The sequence below is a fragment of the Phaethon lepturus genome, unplaced genomic scaffold (genome assembly GCF_000687285.1).
Source record: "Phaethon lepturus isolate BGI_N335 unplaced genomic scaffold, ASM68728v1 scaffold3586, whole genome shotgun sequence".
Classification (NCBI taxonomy): Eukaryota; Metazoa; Chordata; class Aves; order Phaethontiformes; family Phaethontidae; genus Phaethon; species Phaethon lepturus.
Window position 1 is genome coordinate 171,238 of NW_010546801.1, and position 14,819 is coordinate 186,056.

At 40.0% G+C, this 14,819-nt stretch overlaps 1 protein-coding gene across 2 annotated transcripts in view; it reads right to left on the bottom strand.

The window, feature by feature from the left end:
- Positions 1-11,919, bottom strand: part of APBA2 (amyloid beta (A4) precursor protein-binding, family A, member 2) — a 45,728-nt gene extending 33,809 nt beyond the window's left edge. For both annotated transcript variants that reach the window (XM_010289422.1, XM_010289421.1), the window contains exons 1-2: positions 10,951-11,919; positions 776-856 (exon numbers count right to left, since the gene is read on the bottom strand). In XM_010289422.1, coding sequence (XP_010287724.1) covers positions 776-856; positions 10,951-11,919 — 1,050 coding nt within the window. The remainder of the gene's footprint in view (positions 1-775; positions 857-10,950) is intronic.
- Between the last annotated feature and the right edge of the window lie 2,900 nt (positions 11,920-14,819).

Consider the following 14,819-nt stretch of genomic DNA (forward strand, 5'->3'; position numbering starts at 1 on the left):
CTCTGTTATGGGAAAAGGCTTTAGAAATGTGCCTCTTCATTAATATAGCAGGTTACAGGCTAAATATGTTTTATGTTTTATGTTTTTGAGATAACAGACTTCTGCTTTTAAGTCCAAATTTCATTTCATTGTGTCTAGCCTCAAGCATAACCTCATTCTGCATTCTTACATGTCGGCTTTGCTCCAGTCTTCAATGACCAGAGCCGGTCTGCCTATCACTCCGTCTTTTTCACAGCTGACTAAGCCAGGACACATCTTACCACAGAGGCCACTCAGAAAGATGTGAATCATTTCAGCCCTCAGCACTGAATGATGTGCTTGATATTAGGGGTTACTTAAAGAGAATTTATTCCTGTGGGACTTAAGCAGTCCTTTGGTTTCAAAGACTGACATTTGGCAGGGGCGTGTGGGTGAAGAAAGAAAAACAGCAGAAGCCAATTTCTTTTTGATGCTACTTTTGCTCTCCAGTAATCCAAAAAGAGAATTTCTGATGTGTTCTCTCTATTCTGTATGTCATCATGAAATTTTAGACTTGGGTACATGCTGTGGACAGTTACATAAAATGAATGTGGCAGCAACAGATTCATGCGAATAGTTCAAAGACTTTTTGGAATATGCAGATGTGGTATTTATTGTCAGTTCAGGAAAAGAAACAAAGCCTAAGTATGCGTGTGTGAGAGGGAGAAAGCTGCCAATATAGCGTCTGCTTTCTCTCATGCAAGCCTGACCACAGGAAGATAGGCAGCAGAATGGCCTAACAGCCTAATGCACCTACCTCGGGTGTATTATTATTGTCAACTGGTCCATTGAGGTCTGAACGCTGCTGCTTCCTTGGCTGCTCTAAACCATTGCACATCTATAAGAAAAAAGAAAAAGGATTTCAAATCCTTTTGTCTTCTGAAAAGCTTCCAAACAAAGCAGAGATTTCAGTGTTAGAAGTGTGAAAAACAAAGGTGATTTCTGGAACAAATTTTTATAGTTTAGTGTATTTCACTGTTCTTTTTTCTCAGTTTCCTCATTATGTATAAAAAGAGTGCCTAAAAGCCACTGTCATTGTAAGGCTTCACAAACAACAAATAAATAAACTTGTATCAACAATTGTGCAAATGGAAAACACTGAGCCAGTATTATTTCAAAGGGTCAGCCTGAATGTTACATGTGAACATAACTCCTTGTCTTCTGGCTTTCAAATGCAACATGTAGCTGTAATCAAAGTCTGCACATTCATCTCTAGACAAATTATTCCCTATGAGTAATATTTAGTCAGCTCAACAAAATGTGCAAATGAAGGAGGCACATTAGAGCTATTAGCTCAGTAATGCTAATTCTCAGGTACGACAATATATACAAAGCAAAAATTCACCCAAGTAGTAAGCAGGATTTTAGGAAAGAAAAAACTATTTGAGATAATATACAGAGCACCAAGACTTGGTGACGGGACCCACTGACTAGTGCCCCATCTGCATGGCTGTAGTAGCTAAGAGGCTTACCATATCTCTGCTTATAAATGCTATTCTGTTTGAGACAAGACAAATCTAATTATATTGCATGGCCACGCTAATATGGAGCAATATGTGTTCATGTGCAGTGAAATATATTAAACAAGTATCTAGAGGGCTTTAACAAAACATGCAAAATAATCATTCATTATTCCCTAAAATAGTAGAGTATTGCTTTAGAGTGTAGCATACCCTATGTCCCTTCATCAGCAGCATGAAATATCAAGTAGTCAATAAGGGGAGCTGTGCCTGTCCGAGACGTTCTGTGCCCAGCATTTGCCTGCAAATATGTGGGCTGTTACAATGATCTTTTACAAAATAAGGGTTGAGATCTTCACACTAAAGAAATGTTTGCTAACATGGTATCCCAGAAGGCCAGAAAGAAGTACAGGGAGAAAGGCTTCCCTTTCCTTCCCTAAGACTTACAGTGTCAAAGGAGTGACCTATGCAGAGTAGGCATGGCTGTATCTCCTGTATGCAGTTACAAACCATGTAGTCTTGTACGTACGGAAGGAGATGCTTCTAGACCAAGGATGAAGGAACTCTTTTGAGCTTCTTTATGGAATCATTTTTAGAAAACATAAATTCTGTTATTCAATGTGGGCAGGAAGTTGGTTCATGCTCCCAGGTGATCTGACCAATGTCAAATAAATTATCATACTTGATACTTGCTTTCTTCACGTTTCTTACAGAGTTTCCAATTTATATTGTTTTAAGTGTTAAGATAGCTAGAAAAATCACATTTTAAGAAAACACTTATAAGGTATTATTAAATATTTTATACTCTGACTTGCAGTTTAGAATAGGACCTTAATGCTACACCAGAAATCTGGAATTGACTGCAAACTAACACAGAGGTACAACTATGTTAAAAGTCTCTTATCCTAGGATAAGATTGTTATAAGAGGACAGCTTCTGCAAAGAAAAGATATTAAAATATTAAAGGTGTAGTGTTATTAATACTTTTTGCCTCTGAGCAAGTACTGAGGCAGTGTCCAAGATCATGTGAAGGAACATGAGGCAACAGAAAATGCTAACTTCAGGCTGAGAAGAAAACCCAACTCTACTTATGGTCACTGAAGCATCTATGCACATCTTTCAGAAATAAGCCTGCGGCTCTACCCATGCCCTGTCTAGCCCTGTCCTGATAGCTATTGCCAGGCCTGGGGCCACCTGAGCTTCCCTCCTCCCACTAATCTTGCAGGGCCCCTCCCAGCCAACCAGGACCCCCTTATAACCACCTCTTACTGCTGGAGGTGAGGGCTAGTAATAATCTAGTTCTGCTGTTTCTTAACACTAGTGGTTGTTTATTCCAGTGTGAGCTGTTTAGCTTTTCAGTCAAAAGCTCTTCTCAGCAATATGGTCCTCCTCAAAGTTGCCACCTGTGATCCTGAACGCTGCTGTAGTGCTCAGTGCTCACAAAGCACTTTCCTGCTGGAGAACATTCTACTGGAAGCCAACAGGTTAGTCCCTTTCTTGATTTATTCAGAGGATTCATTTGTCCGAGAGAGGAGTGAAAGATTATTTTTTTCAGAATAGCTAACCCTTTTTGTAAAGAGTTGGTAACTGCAGCTCAAAGGTATGGTAAGGCTTTAGTACTATGTTTCAACATTTGAATGATGAGGCTTATGATCTGTACCTGCTAACTTCTTTACTGGCAATACTGTTCAAATATTATCACAGTGTACTGGCTTATGTGTTTTGAAACTCATCTTGAAGACTACTAAGCTTCTTGGAAAAGGGATGTCTTGTGGTAGGTTCCAGATGAAAAAGGTTCCTTGTGGCAGGCTCCAAGAAGAAAAAGCTTTTCTTGGAAAAGAGGTGTTTTGTGGTAGGTTGACCAGATTATTAAATTACCTGTTGCACAAGTAAACCAACAGGTCTAATTGACTTTTCATCCAGGTTTGTTGTCTCCCTCTAGAACAAAGGTAAAGCAGATGGGTATTGTTACATTTGTCACTTAAGGACAAAATTTCAGTTTCTTGTTTCAACTTCCGTTGGTTTCTGAAGACAGTTTATCATTGGGCCATGTGTCCTCCTGATACTTAAACACTACTATGTTTATAGAAACACATCAAGGTGCATTCTAAAACTTCTTTTTGAATCCATAGATAGTACCCTAGTAACAGGTTTATTATGGTGGTACTATTCCTATTAAACTCCATGACTGAAATAATTTCTCTCATAGATGCTGATGATGTGTAGTGGGGAAGTCTTAATGTACCTTTACTGAGTTGCTGCATTAGCTATTGTAACATCAGTAACATGCTATTGTCAGTAGAAGCAATCTGACCCACCAGGATACACTTACAAAGATAGAATCTGAATAAGGCCATTTTTGACTAGCTAAAGGATTTATCATTTTGATCATAGGAAAAAAGGCCAGACTTCACACACTATTATCTCACAAGATTCCATTACTTATGTCCTAATTTAGAGGTGGTGCTAGCATATGTCAGAAGTGAAGAGGAAAATATTTGTAGAATGGAGTAGCTCCAAGTAAGCAAGTCAAGCTAAGAATGTGAAACTGGCATTACAAAAAGAGGAGTCGTCAAAGTAAGCTTAGAGACCTTAGCATTCCACAAAAGAATTTCAATATCCTACCAATTTCAATGAACATAAAAATCAGTTCGTAATGGTTTTAATCCTCTTGAAGAACTAAGAGGGTTTTTGTCCTTCATATGGTTAAAACTGAGAACCAGCCATAATAAGAGTTTCAGAGAAACAGCTGTGCCAAATGATGCATTTTTTTGTAGATGTAATTTGGAATGCATGCTGCCTTTTGCTTTAAACTTCCCAGAGAAGACTCTGTCACTAACATATCTTTAAGTAAAAGGCATTGCTTTTGCTGTCTCCTGGTGTTTGGAATTTATTGCTAAAAAGCCATGACTCAGCCAGTTAACACAGATAAACTAGTTTTGTTTGGGAATGTTTGGACTGTTTAGTACTTTTCAGTAAGTACTTACACTTGCTAAGTTTTGGAGCTGTCACTTGGCAATAGCTATTTAATATTTCTGCCCCGTAGCTGCCTAGAACACATGGGAGAATGCAGCAAGCTTTTTTAATACTCTTTATTTACATCCATTTGTGTTTTCCACAAATTCTATCAAATGCATCCTATAATAGTCAGATTGAATTCCACTAAGACCTTCCTAAGATACAGGTTTTCTAAAATGTCTGTCATCTTAGCTGCTTCAGACTGTTCTAAGGGTGAGATCTTTTATGGACAAAAGACTCCTGGATTTAGGCTCTTTGCAGCAGAAGAGCACTGTACCCATGCCAAGAGAAGGGAATAAACCTCAAATATTTTTGTCAATGCCGAGCTCTACTAGTACAAGCAAACAAAACACAGTAGCAGCACTGATGTGTTCAAAGCTGTTGGAGAACCAACTGACACAAAAAAGACTTTGTTAAATTTTCTTTCATAAATTTTTTGCTAGTGATATTTTATCTATCTCTGAATGTCCATGTTGAAAAAGTGTAAGGGCATAGCCTATATAAGACTATGTGAAATGAGACTAACACTGCAGAAGCTTGTGAGGTCCCTACCAGGAGAGTTTGAGCATATTTGGTTAGTTTCTCAAATGTATGCCAGTGATAGGAAAGTATGATTGAGAAATGAGAAGCAACAGGATTCACGTGTTACAGGCAGCATCATTAAAAAGTAGACTTCCCTCTAAGGTCCTCTGTCTTAATGGTGATAATGGCAAATCCCCCTTTCTTCAAAAGGGTATAGGTGAAGATAGGGTGTTGATGCTGTTAAAAAACTTTATCTTTTATTGTTGGTAAATAGATCTGTTTGAATAGGATGGGAAAGAATAAGCGTACTCGGGAGCCCGCAGTCTGAAATCTAAGTAGATGAGCATTGACCATCTAATCAGCCCTTTGTTTTTCATGTCTCAAGCCATAGTCATCTTTAGTCCCCACTCATCAGAAGTAGGTCTCAGGCCATGCCAATGCCAGTATTTCATAAAAGCGTGACTCTAGTTGCAATGAAGAGAGTAAACTCTGCCACATATCGGGTTCCAGAGAGGAGTAATTATTTATTTGTAAGTCCCATTAATGCAAAAGACATCTTCTGCCAGTATTATTTCAGCTGCTGTCCAATGTTTTGTTAACTTTTTTCTTGACTGCTTGTACCATTCTTTAATTATACTACCTGACTGTATAGAGTTAGAATTAACTTGGTAAAAAAAAATAGGCAATGCCATCATTCTCCGCAGAGAGGTATCTTATGGGTGCAACAGTAGAAACTAAAGTTCCAAATGGTGTCCAGGGATCAGCAGGATGAGCCTGGGACTACCCCATACTACACTGCTTTGTGGGAAGTAAGCAGGACAGGATATGTTGCAGTGAACTGATCTGGAGACAAGCCTTTCTGTGGTTCAAACTTTGGTTTAGACCAAGCCTTTGTTCAAATTTTGTGTAGTACAACCAGTCATCTGCAACAGAAGATTACTCATTTTCCACCTAGCAAAACTTTCCTAGGTTGATTACTAGTGTGCCAAACCAACAATATTCTAGCTAAACTTGAAGCTATACAAATGTAATAGCATTCCAAAAAGAAAACAACTTCAAGTCAACAGCAACTAATTTTTAACAGGAACATCGTATCAATTTAAAATTTTTTGCTCATGCTGTATGCTAGTATCAGTTGAATCTGCCTGGCTGAACGGAGAGCTTTGGCTGAAAGTCAGGGAAAAAAGGAGACTTTTGGAAGAAGCAGGCAGGACTACAAGGATGTTGTGAGGTTATGCAGTGAGAAAACTAGGTGCAAAGCCCAACTGGAACTTAATTGGGCTGCTGCCATGTAAGACAAACTTTGCTACAAATACATCAGGAACAAAAGGAGTGCTAAGGCGAACCTCCATCCTTTATTGGATGCAGGGGGAAACATAGTGACAAAGGATGAGGAAAAAGATGAGGTACTTAAATGCTTTCTTTGCCCCAGTCCTTAACAGTAAGACTAGTTGTTCTCCAGGTACCCAGCCCCCTGAGCTGGAAGACAGGGATGAGGACAGAATAAACCCCTCACAGTCCAGCAGGAAACAGTTAAGGACCTGCTAAGCCACCTGGACACCCACAAGTCTATGGGGCCTGATGGGATCCACCCAAGAATAGCGAGGGCTGAAAGTCAGGGAAAAAAGGAGACTTTTGGAAGAAGCAGGCAGGACTACAAGGATGTTGTGAGGTTATGCAGTGAGAAAACTAGGTGCAAAGCCCAACTGGAACTTAATTGGGCTGCTGCCATGTAAGACAAACTTTGCTACAAATACATCAGGAACAAAAGGAGTGCTAAGGCGAACCTCCATCCTTTATTGGATGCAGGGGGAAACATAGTGACAAAGGATGAGGAAAAAGATGAGGTACTTAAATGCTTTCTTTGCCCCAGTCCTTAACAGTAAGACTAGTTGTTCTCCAGGTACCCAGCCCCCTGAGCTGGAAGACAGGGATGAGGAGCAGAATGAAGCCCCCATAATCCAAGGGGAAACAGTTAGTGACCTGCTGCACCACTTAGATACACAAAAATCCACCCAAGCGTACTAAGGGAGCTGGAAGTGCTCACCAAACCACTTTCAATCATTTATCAGAAGTCCTGGCTAACCAGGTAGGTTCCAGTTAACTGGACGTTAGCAAATGTGAAGACTATCTACAAGAAGGGCTGGAAGGAGGATCCTGGGAACTGCAGGTCTGTCAGCTGGGGAATGTTACAGAGCAGATCATCTTGAGTGCCATCACATGGCACATACAGGACAACCAGGGGATCAGGCCCAGTCAGCATGGGTTTGAAAGACAGGCCCTGCATGACTAACCTGATCTCCTTCTGTGACAAGGTAACCCAATAAGTAGACGAGGGAAAGGCTGTTGGATGCCTACCTAGACTTTAATAAAGCTTTTGATACCATTTCCCAGAACATTCTCCTGGAGAAACTGGCTGCTCATGGCTTGGACAGGCATACTCTTTCCTGGGTAAAATAACTGGCAGGATGGCTAGGTCCAAAGAGTTGTGGTGAATGGAGTCAAATCCAGTTGGTGGCCAGTCACAAGTGGTGTTCCCCAGAGCTCCATATTGGGACCAATTCTGTTCAATATCTTTATCAATGATCCAGACAAGGGGATTGAGTACACCCTCAGTAAGTTTGCAGAGGACACCAAGCTCGGTGGGAGTGTTGCTCTGCTGGAGGGTAGGAGGGCTCTGCAGAGGGATCTGGACAGGCTGGATCGATGGGCTGAGGCCAATTGTATGAGGTTCAACAAGGCCAAATGCCAGGTCCTGCACTTTGGCCACAACAACCCCACGCAACGCTACAGGCTTCAGGAAGAGTGGCTGGAGAGCTGCCTGGCAGAAAAGGACCTGGGGGTGCTGGTCAACAGCTGGCAGAACATGAGCCAGCAGTGTGCCCAGGTGGCCAAGATGGCCAATAGCATCCTGGCTTGTATCAGAAATAAATGTAGCCAGCAGGAGTAGGGAAGTGATTGTCCTCCTGCACTCGGCACTGGTGAGGCAGCATCTCAAATACTGTGTTCAGTTTTGGTCCCCTCACTACAAAAAAAGACCTTGAGGTGCTGGAATGTGTGCAAGAAAGGGCAACAAAGCTGGTGAGGGGTCTAGACCACAAGTCTTACGAGGAGCAGCTGAGGGAACTGGGGTGGTTTAGCCTGGAGAAGAGGAGGCTGATGGGAGACCTTATTGCTCTTGACAGCTACCTGAAAGGAGGCTGTAGCAAGGTGGGTGTTGGTCTCTTCTCCCAAGTAACAAGCAATAGGACAAAAGGAAACAGTGTCAAGTTGTGGATGTGTAGACTGGATATTAGGAAAAAATTCTTCACCAAAAGGGTTGTCAAGCATTGGAACAGGCTGCCCAGGGAAGTGGTTGAGTGACCATCCCTGGGAGTATTTGAAGGACACTTAGATGTGGTACGTAGGGACATGGTTTAGTGATGGACTTGGCAGTGCTACGTTAACAGCTGGACTCTGTGATATTAAACGTCTTTTCCAACCTAAACAATCCTATGGCTCTATGATGAGCAACCTGCAGCAGGTGACCCGAACACAGCAAGACCAGTCTTGTTATGATAAACACATGCAAGTAATGCTTGCCAAAGATTATTTACTGTGCTTTTTAATTTTTCTTTTATATCCCAGGAGGTTTGGGGTGGGGGAGGAGAGAATCTCCTTATGTCTCCATTTGTGAGTCTCTGTATCTCCATAAGAAATGCTGCTTCACACCTTTATGCCTTGGAGACCTATGTGCTTTTCTCTTCAGTGAAAATGCCCACAGCAGCTTTGTCCTGTCTAATTTCTTACAAATTAAATGCATGTCTTTGTCACCCAGTTTGTTTATCCCTTCATGTTGAACTGAAACGGATACCTATACTGCTGTTATCTCTGGCTGAAAAACTACTTTCCTTTCTCTCTTCACATTTGAAGGAATGAAGTACTGTGTATTGTTTAATGCTCTATCCATTATACAATAGTTTGTGGTTTTGATGAAGAGTGATTGTAGAAACTCAATGGCTACATGCCAGCCAGTAGCTACCCATCACAGCAGCAATCCCTTTGTTATTAAAGATTAAGACACTGGCCCAAGACTGACTGGAAAAAACAATTAAACTCAGACAGTCAACTCTGAAATACTTAGGTCCCTTTGTTTATTTTAATAAATTTTGGACACTTGATCCTCTAAAATCTGACCAGTGGCATCTATAACAATATCCTGGTGTTTAAAAAAAAAAAAACCCACACAAAAAACCCCACAAAAAACAACCCAGTTGTTAGCAATCTGGCAAGAATAATAAAGATGCAATGCAATTCAGCTCAGCCTTTGCTAAATAAACTTTGAAGGAGTACAAAAAGTTGTTGAGATTAAAGTCGATTTTGAATTAGCAATCATTCAGGGGAAAAAAACACAACAATATCTTACTCAAGCATATAGAAGAATTCACTAACTTTCTTATTCAAGAGCTCCTCTTTTTTTTTTTCTTTTGTTCTGCAAATACTCTCAAAACTTACAAGCAGCAACACTCCCAGTAGAAGCTGCTGTGTACTGTGCCAGAAAGACTTAGTTCATCATTAGTCTAAAACATGCTAACTAGACTTCTCTGCTCCTAGCCAATACCTAGTAACTATTCAAACCATTAAAGATCATCAAGCTAGAAGTTTTATGCTGGCAGTAAGGCACTGAATATAGTAAGCTACACAATTTGGTTCTAACTATACTTCATAAAATAGAGTGTAGAAATTAATATTAAAAACTTGCTGTAGATATGGGAAATCTGAAAATATCCCCCTAAGATTTTGTGTTCACAACTATAATGAAGGTCAACCTTTTTCATCAGCATATACTTAAACATTTCATTTCCTTTTACTGTTTTTCAGAGGAACTGACAATTTTCATGTGTGTTTTTAATGGAATCATCTAGGTTAAATTGTTTAACTGTGGGGCACTTAAACATTACATTTTTTATATAGTTATAGATTTGATAAAGCTGAAACAGGAAACATATCTGAAGTTTAATAAAGCATTTTAATTAAAGATGAGGCAAAATAATTAATGTATCCTTACTAGTCTGTCATATAAATAGATGTTATGTTTTGCCTCTCTTAGGTAGATATATCTTCATTGTAGAAGATAACTAACATTCAGCTGCATATAACTTCAGAGATGCAAAGTCAAAGCTTTAAACTGATCTTACAGCAAAGGGAATTAGGTATATCTGTCTATAAGGTAGTAAGCACATTCAATTTGAAACTTTAAAAAAAAGAAAACTTCACACCTCTATTCCTCTAGAAAAATTTGAGCTTCATTCCCAGATTCTTTTTTCTGGCACTCAACATTAGAACAAGAAAAGATCATGCATGGTTTAAATTAACATCTACACCATTCTTGTGATAAAACTGCTTAACAGGATTTTTGGTACAAGTAAAGCTCCTGTTTCTTCGTTCTTGCCAAGGTCAATATATGCCCAGCTAGTACAAACATAGAGCAATATGCAGGCACTTCTTGTTGTTTTTAACATATGCAGTATCTAGCCTTGACATATGTTATGTTGAAAACACAATAAAAGTAATTGTCCACTAAGGCAATGGAAGAGGAGCCCATAATGGGGGAAAAAACCTTCAACTATTTCAATGCTGACCCCAGTTTTAAGTTTATCTAGTGTGTCACTGCAGAATGAAAATAGTGTAAATAAACTAGTTTTGCCCCATGCATCTGGAATACCTTGTTTTACTTAGAATTGTCTGTTCTCTGCGAAACCTCTTTCCTAGTTCTCTACCCAAACTGACTACATTCAGCACCTTTTTCTAAACATACAATGTAATTGTGTAGCTGTGAATGCAATAGAGTAAAAAAGTAAAAGTACTGCGCTCTAATTCTGTTTGGAATAATTAACTAACATAGCATTTACATAATGCCTCTCACAGTCTGGTTAAACAAAGAACCTCATACCTGCTCTTGTGGCCACTTCTGTCTGTCCTCTGGGGTTCTTGGCTTTGCTTTAAAACCTCTAGGCACCTCTCCACTGTGCTTAGAGGCAGATGGGATATTCAGTGACTTTGGCCTCCCCTCATGCCTGTTAGCACTGTGAACAGCTTCTCCCTTTGAACAAGTCTCTTTATAGTCATGTGCCATGTTCTCAGTCCCAGTGTGCTCTGGACTCATTTCTGTTGTACTATTAATACTGCTCATGCTCATACTCATTTTGATTTCTGCTACAATCTGGTCAATGTCCTCTTCCTGCTCTTCTAGCTCTGCATTCCCTTTTCTAGAATGGTACGGTGATACTCCCTGCGAGTTTCCATTAGCCTCTGCTGGATAATAGTCTGGATAGCCACCTTCCCTTTGACAATACTGTATGTTTTCTTCTTGGTCCTGAATCTCCAAAGATGACACTTCATCCTCCAAAATCTGAACGCCATTATCTTGACTTTCCTGCCACTCTTGCCTGTCTGTCACCTCATTTTCATCTTGGTGATGAATTTTGCCTTCAGCCCATTCTTCTACAGCTTCCTGACATTCATCTGTTTCAACATGGTGTTCCTTGTGGGGAGCATACTCCTCCCCATTGCAGTCCATTCCTTCCAGATAACTGTCATCCTCTGGACAGTATCTAATGTAGTATGTGATCCCCTCCTCTTCTTCTGGCAAGCCTTCATCATAGTCCTCCTCCTCAGAAGTGTTATTCACATAGTCAGAGCTGGAGTCACCATCTCCGCTATGATCATTGCACTCACGTTCCACAGGTGTAGGACTACCTTGCCTGACAGTTGCTAGTTCTGCTTCCTTTGCTGCATAATTTTCAATAGGAAGGTCACTTTCTTCATTTTCAGGCTCCCTGTTGTGAGATGAAGTAGGGCAAGCTCTCACTCTGTGATCCAGCATGCTGGCTGTAGTGCTTTGACGTTTCCTGTTTGCCATAGCCAACTCCTTATATGACAATCATTTCTAAGCAATTACTGTAGGGAAGATGGAAAAACACACATTCAGGAAAAGGTCATTAGTAGAAATCAGTGATGTTAATAGAAAACAAACTGATAGATTTATTTGGTAAAAAGGATGTGTTTGTAGATATTTAACCAGATTCACAGACAGCTAACTCTTAAAATGCTCATGTTATAGAACCATGAAATCAAAGAAAACTTGCACACTGGAAGGAACAGATAGGGAGATGGTTCTACATTTATGCTAAATGTATTCTAGTATAGGATCTCTTCTGTCAGTCTGACAGAGAATTAATCCTGAACCTTGAAATTAGTTTTCAATTTCTTTTTCTTGCCAGTAAGGGCTCATGCTTTGATCGCTATGCAGTAAACAGGAGGTCTTCTCAATTTTCAGCTTAGGCCTTTCTTTAATGTGTACTGAAAGCATGCATTTAGAATCTGACCTGCTCTTACCAAAACTGAAGGAAAATAATTCTATTAACTTGGCAGTCACATAGGGCACTAAAGAATAATGCACTGCTATTAAAGTTACTAAAAAAAAAAAAAATCAGACCGGTTTATTAGCTCTTACTAACTGGATACCATTAAGTACTTCCCATTGTTAAACCAAATATTGTTTTTAGAATAGACTATTTCAGTTGGAAGGGACCTACAATGATCATCTAGTCCAACTGCCTGAGTAATTCAGGGCTGACCCAGCTAAAGTATGTTAAGGGCATTGCCCAAAAGTCTCAAATCAATGACAGGCTTGGGGCATCAACCACCTCTCTAGGAAGGCTGTTCCAGCATCTGCCCACCCTCTCAGTAAAGAAATGCTTCCTAATGTCCAGTCTAAACCTCCCCTGGTGCAGCTTTGAACCATTCCCACATGGCATATCACTGGATACCAGGGAGAAGAGCTCAGCACCTCCCTGTTCCCTTTCCATCATCAGGAAGCTGTAGAGAGCAATGAGGTTGCCCCTCAGCTTCCTTTTCTTCAAATTAGACAAGCCCAAAGTCCTTAGCTGCTCCTCATAGGACAGTCCTTCCAGCCCTTTCACCAGCTTTGTTGTCCTCCTCTGGACACATATAAGGACCTTACCATCCCTTTTAAATTGCGGGGCCCAGAACTGCACACAGTAGTGCAGGTGAGGCTGCACCAACACCAAATACAGCACAATAATAACCTTTTTTGACTGGCTATTTATACTGTTTGAGGCATGTGAGGATGCCATTTGCCCTCTTGACTGCCACAGCACACTGATGACTTGTAGTGAGCCTGCTGCCAACCAGCACTGCCAGACCCCTTCCTGAAGGGCTGCTCTCCAGCCACTCCCCTCCCAATTTATACTTGTGCCCAGTGTTACTCCATCTCAGATGCAGAATCTGGAATTTTGACTTGTTAAATTTCATCCCATTAATCACAGCCTAATGCTCTAATCTATCTAGATCCCTCTGCAAGATTGTTTTTCAAACAATCTAATCCATATGCCAGGAAAAAAGACACATTTACAATAAAACCTCATTAATTCTTCCCACTAAATACTTCTGCTGCTTTAAATCACATAATTTTGTTTAAATATTGGATTCTGAATAAATAAGCAGAGATTATATGAACTGTATCAATAATAGCCAAAGACAACAGCTAATTCTAGACAGGCTTCATAACTTCGATCTGCCGTGTGAGATTTGGATGGGTGAAACAATGTACTCTCAGCATACATGTTTGTGTATTTCACTGTTGTATGCTTATAAGCTTGACCTGTGCAATTACTTAATTAGGGAGAACAGAGCTTAGACACAGGCGTCTGAAATGCACTGTACAACTGCATTTTGTTGTTATAGACATATAGCTTTACTACATGCATATAACAAAGGCATGTCAGCCAACCACATGATCATTTTGACACAACCAGTTTCCCAAGTCTTGTGTGCACACACAGAGCAATAAAACCAGCATGGAACTAGAGGATTAGAGGAGCTATACAGAGATAAATTTCCTAGGCATTATGAATTTATCAAAAATAGCCTGTCACTGTAACCAAAGGCTTCATAGATATCCCTGCAGAATTTCTGATACCACAAGCAAAACCCAAAACCTTAGTTTGTGATAAATCCAATAATCTGATGTATCTGTGGATTAGTGCAATAGTAACACATGGCAAATCGAAGCTCTCCCTGAAACAGGGATTCTAGATTCTGGGACACAAAGCAGAGATGCATATTAGTCACAGGAGGAGACATGAAAGGAAGCCAGTATGTGAAGCTCTCTTTCTTGCAGAATTAGTCTTGACAGAAAGCTTTGAAGTAAATAGTATATCTGAAGCGAAGTTTTAAATGAGAAAATCAGAGAAGGCAGAACTTTCCCAGTGATTACTTGCACTTTCTCACTATTAGAAGAACTAGCAGACTTACGAGACTTTCTCAATATGATCTGTATGCCCATGACGATTCCTTTAAACCAGCTATCAATTCTTACTTTAGAGTCAATTGTAAGAAACTCAGAACACCAAGCCACTGACCACTAGCGTTGCCTCTGATTTAGTTAGTTCTACTCACTGCAAACAAAGGATGTTTCTGTGCTGTGACTGCAGTATAAATAAAATTTATTTTACACTGGATTAAAATAGCAATCTAGTCACAACACTGCAATGCTCTGCACAGGCTGCAAAAAAAACCACTCACAAGCAAAATAAATTGATTATATGACAAGATCAGGAACAGGTAAGCACACTACACAAACATGTCTAAAACAAGTTAAGGCTGAGCGCTACAAAAAAAAAAAAAATATTTTTGAACAGCAATGCAAGAAAGAACTCCAGGCACCTCATCTGTCTTAATTAAAAGTTATTTCTTGTCAAGAACAGAACAGAAGAAACTAGTATCTCTTAGGGAAAG